The 17,264-nt window shown below is 41.8% G+C and overlaps 1 protein-coding gene across 1 annotated transcript in view; it reads right to left on the bottom strand.

The window, feature by feature from the left end:
- The window catches only part of tacr1a (tachykinin receptor 1a), a 36,377-nt gene extending 21,435 nt beyond the window's left edge, over positions 1-14,942 (bottom strand). The window contains exons 1-2 of the mRNA XM_014170969.3: positions 14,155-14,942; positions 4,226-4,420 (exon numbers count right to left, since the gene is read on the bottom strand). Coding sequence (XP_014026444.1) covers positions 4,226-4,420; positions 14,155-14,564 — 605 coding nt within the window. The 5' untranslated portion in view covers positions 14,565-14,942. The remainder of the gene's footprint in view (positions 1-4,225; positions 4,421-14,154) is intronic.
- Between the last annotated feature and the right edge of the window lie 2,322 nt (positions 14,943-17,264).

The raw sequence follows: 17,264 nt of genomic DNA, 5'->3' as shown, positions 1-17,264 counted from the left end.
CTGCACAATGCTGCTGGCTTACTGGCATAGATCAAAGACAAGCTCTTTAGGTACCCAATTTAGGGGACGGGGGGACAGAGAGAACGGGGTGTGCAGGATGGTCTGTGTGTGTCACTGTGTGTGTCTTTTTCTCTTTCTCTATTACCTACCCTCTCTTCCTCTCTCTCTCTCTCTCTCTCTCTCTCAATGTGTGTGTGTGTGTGTGGGGGGGGCACTGTGTGTCTAACTCTCTGTGTATGTGTGTGGGGGTGGGAGGGGGTGTAATATGAGTGTGTGTATAGAAAAGGTCTGTGCACAGTTGTGTATGCGGCTGAACCCGCACACGGGCGTGTGTGAAGGTCCAGTGTACTTGTCTGAGTGTGTGATCATACTGTTGGAAACTGAATCTTCGGTAAGTTTGTGACGATGCTATTTATACCCTCCCCGTGGCCTTAATCCCTAATTCCTGCTCACTGAGAGGGGGCAGAGGGGCAGCACACACACACACACACACACATACACAAACTGCTCACATGCACACACACACACACACACACACACACACACACACACACACACACACACACACACACACACACACACACACACACACACAATGCTTGGACTGGAGGGTCAGCCATAGTCAGATGTGTCAATTACAGCAGCGGACGGGCTGGCTGGCTGAATTACAACCACACCAAAGCTCCGCTCACTTAGTCCTGATGTGTCAGTGATTACAGTTTCATTAAAAAAGTAATAAGTGCCACAGCGATTCCTACATGAACATTGCAATTGCCATCGTGCTATTCATGACAAATGGTTACAATGTGGATTTGGCGACAAAGAAAGCAACCCTAAAATGCTGTGGTGTTGATGTGCTGAGAGCAGAGGGGCTGCTGTGATCAGATCAGAGCTGGAGGCTGTGCGTTTATCAGCTCACTGGATGTCGGAAGGTAACGACTGCAGTCAAACAAATACATTAAGGGCCACAGGGGTGGGGTGCACTTTCTCACTGTTAGAGTAAATGGGCCTTACGCGTGCTAGCAGTGGCGGTTGGTGACGTTTAAAATTAGGGAGGACGATTCGGTTTTTTTTATGAGCATGGCCTTATTTCTATTACATTATATTGGATGACTGTCATTCATGTTCCATTCACCCAGCTCAATGTTACATCGATAGGTTTAGGCTAGTACATGATAATCAAATGTTCCCTATACCCATCATGAGGTTGCTACAACCTAGCCTATGAATGAACGTTTACAACGTAGGTGCACAGGTCGAAAGAAAAGTTTTAGTAATCAAGGTGACAGACAGTGACACATTCAATACCGCATTGCATACTCTTGCCTGCATCTAGCTCATCAAGGCTTTAATTATTAGTCCAACAGTTGCAAACAAGAGGTTCCATTGGACAAATTCAGGTATGTTTATCCCCGTTGTATTCCGTTTGCTTACGTTTTAGAAATGTTTTTAAACAGAATCGGCTGAATTAACACACCTCTTATCACACGCAAACACAGTTCACTTTAATAGCAGCCACATACAAACAACATGATCATTTTGCTCGTTGTATAATTCCTTCTCGCATCTACTCGCTCTCCTCCTCTAACTTTTCCCCTTCGCTTGTGGACTTCAGTGCACAACACATCTGTCTGTGACAAGGCAAAAAAACTTTCCAAGCCAAACCTTCATATCATAACCACTAACTGCTACACACAGCCTATATAATTGTCACCATATTAGCATATTACCATATAACGTCATAGTCAACATAACTACTAGAACTAACACATTAGTAAACCCGCAACAATCATGCAGTACAGTCAGCAAGCAGTTTAGCAGTTATACCGGCATGACCCGGTGGCAAAAAATGTATAAAACCAAAAGCTTGCCTTGACTTGGAAGAGTTCCAGTGTTGGATATGCATAGCCAGCTAGCTAACATAGCATCCCTCTCTGTTTGAGCCAGGTGTTTGAGTAGGCTAAACTAGCTATCTGCATTCGCTAGCTAAGTGAAACTGAAAGTGAAAAAATAAATGATACGAAATATCTCTCTCTCTCTTTCTCTCTTGCTTCTCCTTCATTTTTAAAGAACTTAAATTGTCTAAAACTATTGCCTTTCTCTCTCTGAGTCAATTACTCACTACATTTTATGCACTGCAGTGCTAACTAGCTGTAGCTTATGCTTTCAGTACTAGAATAATTCTCTGATCCTCTGATTTGATGGACAATATGTCAGTAAATGCTGCAAGAGCTTGGAGGATGTCCTCTGAAAGTTGACATAATTACTGTGTAAGTCTATGGAAGGGGGTGAGAACCATAAGTCTCCTCATTTTTCTATTGAAGTCAATGTACCCAGAGAAGGACGGAAACTAGCTGTCCTCAGGCTACACCATGGTACTATGCTATAGAGTGCTGTTGAGGCTACTGTAGACCTTCATTGCAAAACAGTGTGTTTTAATCAATGATATGGTGACGTAAATATATTTAGCATAGTTTTATCTAAAAAGATTAACTTTTTTAACGTTTCACTATTTTTATTTGTATGAAATTCACTGAGGAGGATGGGCCTCCCCTTCCTCTTCTGAGGAGCCTCCACTGCTTCACAGCTTTTAGTTTGCCGTACATTATGGGGTGAAGAGAACCAAGGAGAGCGTTGGGAAGTGGTCCCAGCACAAATAAAATACAGCATATAGGTGTGAAGTGCTAACATTAACTCCTATATATATATCCTAACATTAACTCCTATATATATATACACACATTTACATTTTACATTTTACATTTACGTCACTTTATCCTATCCCAGGTATTCCTTAAAGAGGAATACCTGGGATATATATATAGCACTTCACGCCTATAATTGTATTGTTCATTGAAAAAGGGAAAGGGGATACCTAGTGAGTACAACTGAACGCATTCAAACGAAATGTGTCTTCCTCATTTAACCCAACCCTCTGAATCAGGGTATGACAACCGTAATCTTTCCATTCTATTTTGGTAACGTAAGGAAGGAAGCAATGTAGAGGAAAGGTTGGGCAGAATATCACTCAGTCAGACACGTGTCTGTTGGTGTCACTTTCCTGCTTCATGTTCAACTGTGAAGAACAGCAAAACAGTGTGAAAGATGAGAGGTGAGAGAGGGGCGAATGGAAGAATGAATGCGAGAGGCTCAAATCCAATGATTCAGCAATAACATCTAAACTGCCCAAAGCCCCCTACAATACAAATAATAATCTGTTCAATATCTGGCTACCCATATTCACCTGATACTGCAGCTCAGAATGTGTCTACTGGCTTCGCAATCACACCAATAAATAATACTCTGTTTCCTTCCAACAATGTTTTGTTAAGGTTAGACACAGGGTATGTAGTCTGCATGCACTCGCAGTCTGCGTCTCAAATGGCACCCTCATTCCCTTTATGGTGAACGACTTTCGACCAGAGCTATATGGGCCCTAGTCAAAGGAAGTGGACTATAAAGGGAAAAGGGTGCCATTTGGGATGTTCTCTCAGTCCTTTCAGTTTGTTTATTGCTTTCGATGGATGAAGCTAAGAGGATAATATAAAATCAGCCCTGCGTTTGGACAGCTAGAAGATAATGGAATTGAGCTTTTTATGTTTAATCCAAGCTGCTCTTGAGTGGAGACACAATTCGAGGAATTTGGAATCGATAGTGAAGGTAAATAACATATTTGATCTGTTAGGCAACAGAATTGTAAACAGCAGAATGTCTTGGTCTATCTTGTATATGCTCTGCTGAAGACGTGCAGAAGTCGACACAGGGGGGCCTTAACTCTCCGCTGCTTTCGATAACAGTCATCATTAGCATTGTATTTAAAACAGAGTCAAACTGCTGCTTTAATAAGCAGTGCGGGAATGGTAAATGTTACATCGGCTTTAATAAATAGTGAGAGAAGAGTAAACTGTATAGTTATGTATTCTACTGTTTACATCTGAAGTGATATTTTCCCTACACAGGTGTACTTGATAAAAAGCTTTTGGTGGTTTTTCTTTCATCGAGAAACAGAAAAGAAACAAAGCATTTTTGTTCCATGCTGCTTTTATTTACTGGCTAGTGTATACCAACAACCTCCTCATGCATTTGTTCTCCTTTCAAAGTAATCAGGAGTGTTTAGTTTAGTGATTAGTGGAAATGCCAGCGCACACGCACACAAACACACACTCTCGCTCTCTCTCTCTTTTTCTCTCTCTCACACATACACACACTTATACAAGAAACTCACATATTTCTGTAGTCGCAGCCAGTGTATTCGGGCCACTCGATGTAGCAGATGATTCGTCCAGGCAGCTCTTCTGTCACTGAGTAGTAGTACTGAGGGAAGGCCAGGAGCAGAGCCAGCACCCAGATCACCCCCACGATCACCTTGGTCTCTGTGGACGACATACGCTGCTGCAAGGGGTGGATGATGGCCATGTACCTAGGAAAAGAAGAGAGAAAGGAGGGTCAAACACATGTTCAGGAAGATACAAGGTGAAGATCTACACACATACACACAGAGATGTAAAGTATTTAATAAAAAATACTTTAAAGTACTACTTAAGCAGTTTTTTGGGGTATCTGTACTTTACAGTACTATTTGTATTTTTGACTACTTTTACTTTACTACATTCCTAAAGAAAATGATGTACTTTTTACTCCATGCAATTTCCCTGACACCCAAAAGTACTAGTTAAAATTTGAATGCTTAGCAGTACAGGAAAAAGGTCCAATTCACACACTTATCAAGAGAATGTGCCTTGTCATCCCTACTGCCTCTGATCTGGTGAACTCACTAAACATAAATCCTTCTTTTGTAAATTATGTCTGTGCTGGAGTGTGCCTCTGGCTGTCAAAAAAAGTTATAAAAAAGGAAATTGTGCCATCTGGTATGTTAAATATAAGGAATTTGACATATAGTATTTACTTTCACTTTTTACTTTTACTCAAGTATGACAATTTAGTACTTTTTCCACCACTGTGCTTACTTTTAGACTTTTACTCTAGTACTATTTTACTGGTTTCATTTCACTTTTACTTGAGTCATTTTAGATTAAGGTATCTTTACTTTTACTCAATTATGACAATTGAGTACTTTTTACACCTCTGCGCACACACACACACACACACACACACACACAAACACAAAATGACACTATTGATCAAACTAAAATGCAAATGTTTTATTCTTCCACTCTGAGCATCAGGGTCTATATCAATGCAATGTGCATGTTCCAATCCTGTCACGCTCGTCGTAAAAATGGGACCAAGACGCAGCGGGAATGTGAATACTCATCTTTTTTTATTAAAGAAACAAAACAAAACACTTGAACAAAACAACGAATAGAAAACAGTCCTGTGAGGCACACAGCTACACTTGGAACAACTACCCACAAAAACCCATGAAAAAACACCCCTACTAAATATGACCTTCAATTAGAGGCAACGAGAAACAGCTGCCTCCAATTGAAGGTCAAACCAATAAACTAAGCATAGAAATAGATAAACTAGACACAGACATAGAAATAGACTAACATAGAACATTTCCCAACAAACCCCGAAACACATAAAACATACACCCCCTGCCACGTCCTGACCAAACTTACAATAACAAATAACCCCTTTACTGGTCAGGACGTGATAATCCTCCCCCGTCTATATTTAGTTTTAGTCATCGACTGTCTGCCTTTGACAGAGTAAAAGCTTATCCTCATCTTCTTAGAATTAAGGGTGACTCGAGGAACCCTGGAGATTCTCAAGAAACACTGGAGTTCCACAAGGAAACATTGCAGTCAATGGGTTTTTACTCTTGAACATACACTGCTCAAAAAAATAAAGGGAACCCTTAAACAACACATCCTAGATCTGAATGAAATAAATAATCTTATTAAATACTTTTTTCTTTACATAGTTGAATGTGCTGACAACAAAATCACACAAAAATAATCCATGGAAATCCAATTTATCAACCCATGGAGGTCTGGATTTGGAGTCACACTCAAAATTAAAGTGGAAAACCACACTACAGGCTGATCCAACATTGATGTAATGTCCTCAAAACAAGTCAAAATGAGGCTCAGTAGTGTGTGTGGCCTCCACGTGCCTGTATGACCTCCCTACAACGCCTGGGCATGCTCCTGATGAGGTGGCGGATGGTCTCCTGAGGGATCTCCTCCCAGACCTGGACTAAAGCATCTGCCAACTCCTGGACAGTCTGTGGTGCAACGTGGCGTTGGTGGATGGAGCGAGACATGATGTCCCAGATGCTCAATTGGATTCAGGCCTGGGGAACGGGCGGGCCAGTCCATAGCATCAATGCCTTACTCTTGCAGGAACTGCTGACACACTCCAGCCACATGAGGTCTAGCATTGTCTTGCCTTAGGAGGAACCCAGGGCCAACCGCACCAGCATATGGTCTCACAAGGGGTCTGAGGATCTCATCTCGATACCTAATGGCAGTCAGGCTACCTCTGGCGAGCACATGGAGGGCTGTGCGGCCCCCTAAAGAAATGCCACCCCACACCATGACTGACCCACCGCCAAACCGGTCATGCTGGAGGATGTTGCAGGCAGCAGAACGTTCTCCACGGCGTCTCCAGACTCTGTCACGTCTGTCACGTGCTCAGTGTGAACCTGCTTTCATCTGTGAAGAGCACAGGGCGCCAGTGGCGAATTTGCCAATCTTGGTGTTCTCTGGCAAATGCCAAACGTCCTGCACGGTGTTGGGCTGTAAGCACACCCCCACCTGTGGACGTCGGGCCCTCATACCACCCTCATGGAGTCTGTTTCTGACCGTTTGAGCAGACACATCCACATTTGTGAGGTCATTTTGCAGGGCTCTGGCAGTGCTCCTCCTGCTCCTTCTTGCACAAAGGCGGAGGTAGCGGTCCTGCTGCTGGGTTGTTGCCCTCCTACGGCCTCCTCCACGTCTCCTGATGTACTGGCCTGTCTCTTGGTAGCGCCTCCATGCTCTGGACACTACGCTGACAGACACAGCAAACCTTCTTGCCACAGCTCGCATTGATGTGCCATCCTGGATGAGCTGCACTACCTGAGCCACTTGTGTGGGTTGTAGACTCCGTCTCATGCTACCACTAGAGTGAAAGCACCGCCAGCATTCAAAAGTGACCAAAACATCAGCCAGGAAGCATAGGAACTGAGAAGTGGTCTGTGGTCTCCACCTGCAGAACCACTCCTTTATTGGTGGTGTCTTGCTTATTGCCTATAATTTCCACCTGTTGTCTATTCCATTTGCACAACAGCATGTGACATTCATTGTCAATCAGTGTTGCTTCCTAAGTGGACAGTTTGATTTCACAGAAGTGTGATTGACTTGGAGTTACATTGTGTTGTTTAAGTGTTCCCTTTATTTTTTTGAGCAGTATATTTGAACCTTTGGTTAATTGAGGGGTTCTTTGAGTACGGTTCCTTCAATGTTTCAATGTAACAAGAGTTTCTTGAGCACTTTGAATTCATTTTTCCGTTGAATGTGTTCTTCGGTTTGCAAGCCTCTCCCTTTTTCCTCCAAACATAACGATGGTCATTATGGCCAAACAGTTCTATTTTTGTTTCATCAGACCAGAGGACATTTCTCCAAAAAGTACAATCTTTGTCCCCATGTGCAGCGGCAAACGGTAGTCTGGCTTTTTTATGGCGGTTTTGGAGCAGTGGCTTCTTCCTTGCTGAGCGGCCTTTCAGCTTATGTCGATATAGGACTCGTTTTATTGTGGATATAGATACTTTTGTAACTGTTTCCTCCAGCATCTTCACAAGGTCCATTGCTGTTGTTCTGGGATTGATTTGCACTTTTCGCACCAAAGTACATTCAACTCTAGGAGACAGAACGTGTCTCCTTCCTGAGCTGTATGACAGCTGCGTGGTCCAATGGTGTTTATACTTGTGTACTATTGTTTGTACAGATGAATGTGGTACCTTCAGGTGTTTGGAAATTGCTCCCAAGGATGAACCAGACTTGTGGAGGTCTACAAAACTTTTTCTGAGGTCTTGGCTGATTTCTTTTGATTTTCCCATGATGTCAAGCAAAAAGGCACTGAGTTTGAAGGTAGGCCTTGAAATACATCCACAGGTACACCTCCAATTGACTCAAATGATGTAAATTAGCCTATCAGAAGCTTCTAAAGCCATGAGATCATTTTCTGAAATTTTCCAAGCTGTTTAAAGGCACAGTCAACTTAGTGTATGTGAATTATAAGTGAAATAATCTGCATGTAAACAATTGTTGGAAAAATTACTTGTGTCAAGCACAAAGTAGATGTCCTAACCGACTTGCCAAAACTATAGTTTGTTAACAAGAAATTTGTGGAGTGGTTGAAAAAGGAGTTTTAATGAAAACAGCCTTACCACCTCTGGGGAATTGGTCAAAGCTATAGTGATTGTTGAGTTATTATCATTGGGATTGAAAATTCTCGCGACACTGATGCCAGCTTGATTTCTGTTCACCACCTGCATACAAATGCATAGATTTACATACTGTATGTTCACATGAACACACAGCAAACACACAACCCCTGTATTTCTCTTTATTTTGTAGAACCTTACAACAACAGCATGGAATCACGGTTTTGGGAATCCTTTTGTCATTTTTTAAACTAGAAATTCAATCTGTTTTCTGTATCTACTGTTTGCCCGGAGTGCTGATAGTCACTCAATTAGCCCATGACAGCTAACATTTTTTAGATTGGTAAATTAGTCAAGCCAGCTATCTAAACTCATAGTAATCATGTTCGAATTACCGCCCAGGGGCCCCCATTGATTTTGTTAGTGACTCTCACTCAACAGGAAGATGCTCTGTCCTGGTGCTCTCTTGCTCTCGTGGAGAGCTATAAGCCTTTAAGGTATAGGCTCCTTCTACAGAGGTGCCAACACAATATTTAACCTTCAAGCTTGCAGTGTTTTTTCTGTTTTGAAATGTTTTGGTTTAAAGGCTATAATTTGATCAGGAATCAATTTCCCAGCTCATTGTGCTCTCAGGGGGTACTGTTGTTTTGCTGAAGATTACATAACATCCCCATCAACAGATGGGAGGAAATGAGCCCGGTGGCAGACCTGGGTTGAAATACTATTTGAAATATTTTGTCACGTCCTGACCAGTATAAGGGGTTATTTGTTATTGTAGTTTGGTCAGGACGTGGCAGGGGGTATTTGTTTAGAGTGTTCCGGGGTTTTTGGTTATTGTTCTGGTTTTGTATTTCTATGATTTTCTAGGTTCTGTATTTCTTTGTTGGCCGGGTATGGCTCTCAATCAGGAACAGCTGTACATCGATGTTGCTGATTGGGAGTCATACTTAGGTAGCCCTTTTTTCACCTGTGGTTTGTGGGAAGTTGTTTTTGCACTGCTGTGTTTAGCCTGCAATACTGTGCATCCGTTCGTTTTCTTGTTTTGTTATTTAAGTGTTCAATAAAAGTTCAAATGAGCACTCAACCCGCTGCGCCTTGGTCTACTACATACGACGACCGTTACATCTTTCAAATACTTTGAGTGTTTGTTGTTGCCTGTCTGGAGTTCCAAATGGGTGGGGTTTACAGTATTGGGACTATACGTTGGTCAATTAAGCGGCATGTTCAATCAAGCACAGATAAAGTAATTTAAATAATTTCAAATAGTATTTGAACCCAGGTCTGACAGGTGGTGAGAGGCTGGGTGCAGAGAGAGGTAATGCTGATTGATAGAGAAGATTTCTATTCCTGCCGGAGACATATACTATACATATATATACATATGCAGCAGCCCAACGTTGCCAAGCATTGTGTGTGTGCGTGTGTTTGTGTGCCCTACACTGCGTTCATTACTCCAGCAGTCAGCACTTCCCGCTGGACGCCAGCCATAGACAACCTAAATCTAATGCTACCCACAGCCCACATCCCACAGCCCACAACCTAAACCACTGAAGACAGAAATTTGAAGCAATATATCCTTAATCATTATAATCCAATACACATACACTACCGTTCAAAAGTTTGGGGTCACTTAGAAATGTCCTTGTTTTGAAAAAAAGCAAACAAATTTGTCCATTAAAATAACAGCAAATTGATCAGAAATACAGTGTAGACATTGTTAATGTTGTAAATGACTACTGTTGCTGGAAACTACAGTTTTTTATGGAATATTTACATAGGCGTACAGAGGCCCATTATCAGCAACCATCACTCCTGTGTTCCAATGGCACGTTGTGTTAGCTAATCCAAGTTTATCATTTTAAAAGGCTAATTGATCATTAGAAAACCCTTTTTCAATGATGTTAGCACAGCTGAAAACTAGTGTTTGTCACGCCCGGACCTGAGAGAGCCTTTAATATGTCTCTATTTAGGTTTGGTCAGGGAGTGATTTGGGTGGGCATTCTATGTCCTTTTTTCTATGCTTTGTATTTCTTTGTTTTGGCCTGGTATGGCTCTCAATCAGGGACAGCTGTACATTGTTGTCGCTGATTGGGAGTCATACTTAGGCAACCTGTTTTCCTTTGGGGTTTGTGGGTAGTTATTTTCTGTTTTGTGAGTATACCTGACAGAACTGTTTGGCTGTCGTTTGTTTTTTTCCCCCATTGTTTAAGTGTTCTCTTATAATAATAAAGAAGATGAACACGATACACGCTGCACCTTGGTCTACTCCTTCAGACGGCTGTTACAGTGTTCTGATTAAAGAAGCAATAAAACTGGCCTTCTTTAGACTAGTTGAGTATCTGGAGCATCAGCATTTGTGGGTTTGATTACAGGCTCACAATGGCTAGAAACAAAGAACTTTCTTCTGAAACTCGTCAGTCTATTCTTGTTCTGAGAAATTAAGGTTATTCCATTCGAGAAATTGCCAAGAAATGTAAGATCTTATACAACGCTGTGTACTACTCCCTTCACGGAACAGCACAAATTGGCTCTAACCAGAATATAAAGAGGAGTGGGTGGCCCCGGTGCACAACTGAGCAAGACTACAAGTACATTTGAGTGTCTAGTTTGAGAAACAGATGCCTTACAAGTCCTCAACTCCTCAACTGGCAGCTTCTTGAAATAGTACCTGCAAAACACCAGTCTCAGTGTCAACAGTGAAGAGGCGACTCCGGGATGCTGGACTTCCTATAGAAAATGTGTGGGTAGAACTGAAAAAGCGTGTGCGAGCAAGGAGGCCTACAAACCTGACTCAGTTACACCAGCTCTGCCAGGAGGAATGGGCCAAAATTCACCTAACTTATTGATGGAAGCTTGTGGAAAGCTACCTGAAACATTTGACCCAAGTTAAACAATTTAAAGGCAATGCTACCAAATACTAATTGAGTGTATGTAAACGTTTGACCCACTGGGAATGTGATAAAATAAATAAAAGCTGAAATAAATCATTCTCTCTACTATTATTCTGACATTTCACATTCTTAAAATAAAGTGGTGATCCTAACTTACCTAAGACAGGGAACATTTACTAGGATTAAATGTCAGGAATTGTGAAAAACTGAGTTTAAACATATTTGGCTAAGGTGTATGTAAACTTCCGACTTCAACTGTATGTGTGTGTGTGCGCACGTGTGTTATGTGAGTGTGTCTCTGGACAGATCAGCTGTAGACCTACAGTAAATATAGACTTTATTTATCAACTCTGTATTGGCGTGTGTGGCTGTGTGTGTACAGTCCTCTTATAGGTGAAAGGTGGGAGACGGGGTATGATGACCTAACATGACACAGTGCAAATAAATCCAAAGTGAATAGACGGTGTGCCAGAGTCTGGTCTGGATATAGCGCTGCTGTGTTGATCCCGGACTAAATACATTTGACCCCCAACAGTGGGGGTTCATTTCCCTCATACTACTTACATCTCTTTCTTCACAACCCTCTAACTCTTTCTTTTATTTCTTCACAACTAAATACAGAATTTTGTTTTGCTTTTTTATAAAAAGCAATCAGATGAAGATAGGAGAGAAATATACAGAGATTGGCTGAATCGCTGTGACATCCCCTGAGAGTCAGGAAGAAATTAGAGGAAATTGAATGAACAAAAACAGACACAGTAGTCTTGCTGCCACAGAACGGCATGGCTGCATTAAGATGCTCTGCACTGCAGCAGCACACAGTGTCACACACATGCATGCTCTCTCTCTTTCTCTCTCTCTCTCACACACACACACACACACACACACACACACACGCACACACACACACACACACACACACACACACACACACACACACACACACACACACACACACACACACACACACACACACACGCGTCACCCCACATGTACACACAAACACATACACACACATACATTGACACAAGGAGGGGGGGGGGGGGGGGGGGGGGTGTCTGCCTTGCTGTGAATATGTGTACAGCATAGCATGGGAGCAACATGGAGGTGATGACTCAAGGCAGCTGGGACTATGAGAGAGGGAAGAGGGAATTAACCTGTTTTGCGGAGACGCTCATCATAATCACCTGGCACGTAGCACACTCTACTGCTTTTCTATAGGGCATTAGAGAGACATTTCCTATACAAGGGGAATACATGGAAAGACGCATAATTTGATCTACATAATTGAAGGCGTAAACACCTGCTGTTTGTGGTGTTTTTCCTCCATATGTTACACATTAGAGTCTCTGCGCCATGATCATTTCGCTCCCTCTGTTTACTGGAAATGTAGAAAAAAAATGATAGACCTTACCAATTACATCTTGCATACACGATCACTGCTCATTGAGTATGTCAAAAGAATGTGATCATGAGGAGACAGGATTCATTAGGCAAGTTTATAACAGTGGTTGGATAATGATGAATGGAGAGATGACTACAAGCTTAACCTGTTGATAAGTATGGGGTTTAATCAGATCAGTGTGTGTTGTTTGAAGTGTGTCTTTTAGCGCCTCACATGATGCCTGTTCTCCCTGCTCTCCTTGCTCTCCCTGCTCTCCCTACTCCAGGTCATCTCAAGGGTAATTGAATATCAAAACACTGCAAAGGTCAAGTACATGCAGACTCTGCTGGGAGAAAAGCAGAGCTCTGCATGCGTTAAAGGTTATTCCCGCTGGAGTACCAAGTCAGGGGGTAAGAGGAGAAATCAGACAGCTTTCACATGAGAATGGCTTTATCTCACTAACAGAAACAGAGGTTAATAAGAATAGCATTGTGGGGGTGAGTCTGCTTAAAACAACAGCCTGGATATAAACACAAGAGTGAGGTCACACACTCACACAGGCATGCACACGCACACACACACACACACACACACACACACACACACACACACACACACACACACACACACACACACACACACACACACACACACACACACACACACACACACACACACACACACACACACACGCGTTATTGATTGATTGGTTTGATGGATTTGATGATGGAGCAGCAACAGCAGCCTCACCCCAGAACCAATTAAGTTGAATGAATACATTAGCTATATAACATGTCTATGTAGTCTTGGTAGAAATGTTCTTATCTTAAATGGGCAATCTGTAGTTCAAAGAACAACAAAGCGGGCGCCCAGCCAGTGTTTTGGTAAACAGCTGAGGGATTGAGCTGGAGAAATGTAACCACTCTTAAATTCATAGACAGACCTATGGATTCAAGGACTGACCATCCATGATATCAACATTAGGGTAAAGTTTTAACAATGTTTTGAGGCTATACAATGTTTGTTTACAACTAAATTGCTTACAAACAATGGAGTAAAACAAACATATTTTGACAGTAAGCGACAGTAAGCTATATTCTTCAAGAATCAATGGGTATATATAAGAAAAAAAAAGATCTATCAATTGCTGATTGCCACTTTGAACCTGTACACTTATAATCTCCATGGACACAGCCAGAAGAGGACTGGCCACCCCTCAAAGGCTGGTTCCTCTCTAGGTTTCTTCCTAGGTTCCTGCCTTTCTAGTGAGTTTTTCCTTGCCACCGTGGCTATACATCTGCATTGCTTGCTCTTTGGGGGTTTAGGTTGGGTTTCTGTATAAGCACTCTGTGACATCTGCTGATGTAAAAAGGACTTTAGAAATAAATGTGATTGAATTTTAATTTCATTGATATTACATATTTATTACAAATAAATTTGTGACAGGATTCAAGTGCATTATTGTTCTGTTTTGCTTATTGTGACCATAGGCAAACATTCTAGCCTATATCCATTGAAACGTCCCCCCAAACTGAACTCACCTGTCCACCGCTATCGCAGTCATGGAGTAGATACTTGCGAAGACAGCAGCGACGGGGAAGAAGTTGTGAAAGCGGCAGTACATCAGCCCGAAGTACCACTCATTGTGGACGGAATAGACGAAGTTGATAACGGTGTTGAAGGCTGACATAGACGCCTCTGCAAACGCCAGGTTCAACAGAAAATAGTTGGTCACAGTTCTCATTCGTTTGTGCGCCATAATGATCCATATTACTACGACGTTCCCCACCAGAGACACAGTAACCATGCAACTGTAGGCGAATGCCCATAGAACAATTCTCCAAACTGGTTGCACAAACTGGTTCCCGTCTAGATCAGTTCCATTGACCCCTGAAGCGTTGGTCCAATTGCTTAGCAATGGCAAATCAGTCGTGGTGAACAAGGGATCCATTTTGGTGTTATCTATTTTTGTGACAAAAATAATGTTGGTCCATGCAATACCTATGACATGAACACTCAACCGTTAGAAATAATCTTGGTGTGTGTTGATGTCTTTCAATTTAAACTTTCTTCATCATTGCCATTCTTCTGATTAATTTGGCACAGCTAATTTAGAATGGTAAAATAATGGAATGATCACTGAAGGCGCAGCTCACACACAGAAAATTGAGAATAGTCGTAGTTATTAAAAATTGAATTTGGATAAAACGATGAATATGTATTTAAGTTGACTCCACTCCGTGTAAAATTGAGATGGTCCTTGGTGTATGGCTCTTCTCCACCGCAGCAAAAAGACATGGGGAACAGCGTCCTAGTCTCCAGCGCTGTACTCTGTACTCCGTACCCTATACTCTTGGCTCAGAGAGGTGCTCTCTCTCTCCTCTCACACAATCGACGTGCGCCATCGGGAGCGCAGCCAAGAGCGCGCATACGCGAATATCATAGATGTTCTGCAATAGTGTGTTGTAACTTGAAACGTCCATGGACTGGACAACTTGTTCAGCAAGACTAGCATACTTAAACTAATTAATGATTGTCTAAATGTAGACAATAGAGAAGTATTTAGCCGACGAATAAAATGACTGGTCGTTTGCTGCTATAGCAGATAATGACTCCTGTAGTGAATGGGGGGTGTATTTCAATGGTGTAATTTATTATAGGCTCTTTTACCTAACAATTTACAATAGCTCACATTTTCTGACAGCATTGTAGAAACATTATACAGTTGAAGTCGGAAGATTACATACACTTAGGTTTGAATCATTAAAACTTGTTTTTCAACCACTCCACAAATTTCTTGTTAACAAACTATAGTTTTGGCAAGTCGGTTAGGACATCTACTTTGTGCATGACACAAGTAATTTTTCCAGCAATTGTTTCAGGACAGACTATTTCACTTATAATTCTCTGTATCACAATTCCAGTGGGTCAGAAGTTTACATACACTAATTTGACTGTGCCTTTAAACAGCTTGGAAAATTCCAGAAAATTATGTCATGGCTTTAGAAGCTTCTAATAGGCTAATTGACATCATTTGAGTCAATTGGAGGTGTACCTGTGGATGTATTTCAATGTCTACCTTCAAACTCAGTGCCTCTTTGCTTGACATCATGGGAAAATCAAAAGAAATCAGCCAAGACCTCAGAAAAAAAATTGGAGACCTTCACAAGTCTGGTTCATCCTTGGGAGCAATTTCCAAACACCTGAAGGTACCACATTCATCTGTACAAACAATAGTACACAAGTATAAACACTATGGGACCACGCAGCTGTCATACCGCTCAGGAAGGAGATGTGTTCTGTCTCCTAGAGATGAACGTACTTTGGTGCGAAAAGTGAAAAGTGCGAATCAATCCCAGAACAATGGCAAAGGACCTTGTGAAGATACTGGAGGAAACAGGTACAAAAGTATCTATATCCACAGTAAAGCGAGTCCTATATCGACATAACCTGAAAGTCCTCTCAGCAAGGAAGAAGCCACTGCTCCAAAACCGCCATAAAAAAGCCAGACTACTTTTTACAACTGCACATGGGGACAAAGATTGTACTTTTTGGAGAAATGTCCTTTGGTCTGATGAAACAATAATAGAACTGTTTGGCCATAATGACCATCGTTATGTTCGGAGGAAAAGGTGGAGGCTTGCAAGCCGAGAACCCCATCCCAACCATGAAGCACGGGGGTGGCAGCATCATGTTGTGGGGGTGACAAAAATGGGGAAGGGGAGATGCAGTTTAGAGAGAGACTCAAATTATTGTTGCTCTGTTTTCCTCAGTTTCCCCCAAATTGGTGTAAAAGCTTAAATATTTTTATACTGAGGTGGACACATTTGTGAAAGCCTACATTTTGTTCGTTTTAGAGGCCTCTGGAAACTGACCTGGTGGGCTTCTGTATCATAAGCCATAAAGGGATATGTCAAAGTAAAACATGAATTTCCTAAGAATTGAAAGACAGCATGGGATACACAATTTAACAAGAAGTTGTATTACTTTCTTTGATCATTATCACGACTGACTGTCTGCTACATGTTTCTGCTCACTGTTCCCATCTAGTGGTACTTTCTGCCACAGCCACCTAATGCTCTGTGGTGAACTGCGCTATAATGGTCATAGCTAAATATCTGAATGAATGTTGTAGCCAAGGAATAGGGGGGGGGGGGGGAGAGAGAGAGAGACTGCTGAATATAGACTGCCAGGGACACATTATTGTCTGTTAGCGAGAGCAGCTCTAGGAGATAAGGGAGGAAGCCCTTGTCTGGTGCCGAACTGGACATTTGTATTCCTTTCGCAGTGTCCACGTGGCTGACAGGAGAAATCATATTATGTGCTGGCCACAGGCAGGGTTGGGTCGGTTAATTTTCTAAATGTAATCTGTTACTGTTACTAGTTACTTTTGGATTACCCAAACTCAGTAACTTAATCGGATTACTTTCAGTAACTTTTGGATGACTTTCGCTTTAAGAGGCATTAGAAAAAGACAAAAAGGATCCATCAAACGCATTTGGTATTTCATCATAGTGGTCTCTGAATTGATGTCATTGAGAAAACAGAAAGGTGTCATAATGTATTTTGTTTTTCAAACATCCTTTCTGAATTTAAAAGTAATCAAAGAAGTAATCATCATTTTTTCCAAGTATCTTTAATCCGATTACAA

This window comes from Salmo salar, chromosome 24, assembly GCF_965601325.2.
Source record: "Salmo salar chromosome 24, fSalSal1, whole genome shotgun sequence".
Lineage (NCBI taxonomy): Eukaryota > Metazoa > Chordata > Actinopteri > Salmoniformes > Salmonidae > Salmo > Salmo salar.
The sequence above is the reverse complement of the archived record's forward strand: the minus strand, read 5'-3'. Positions and strand labels throughout refer to the sequence as shown.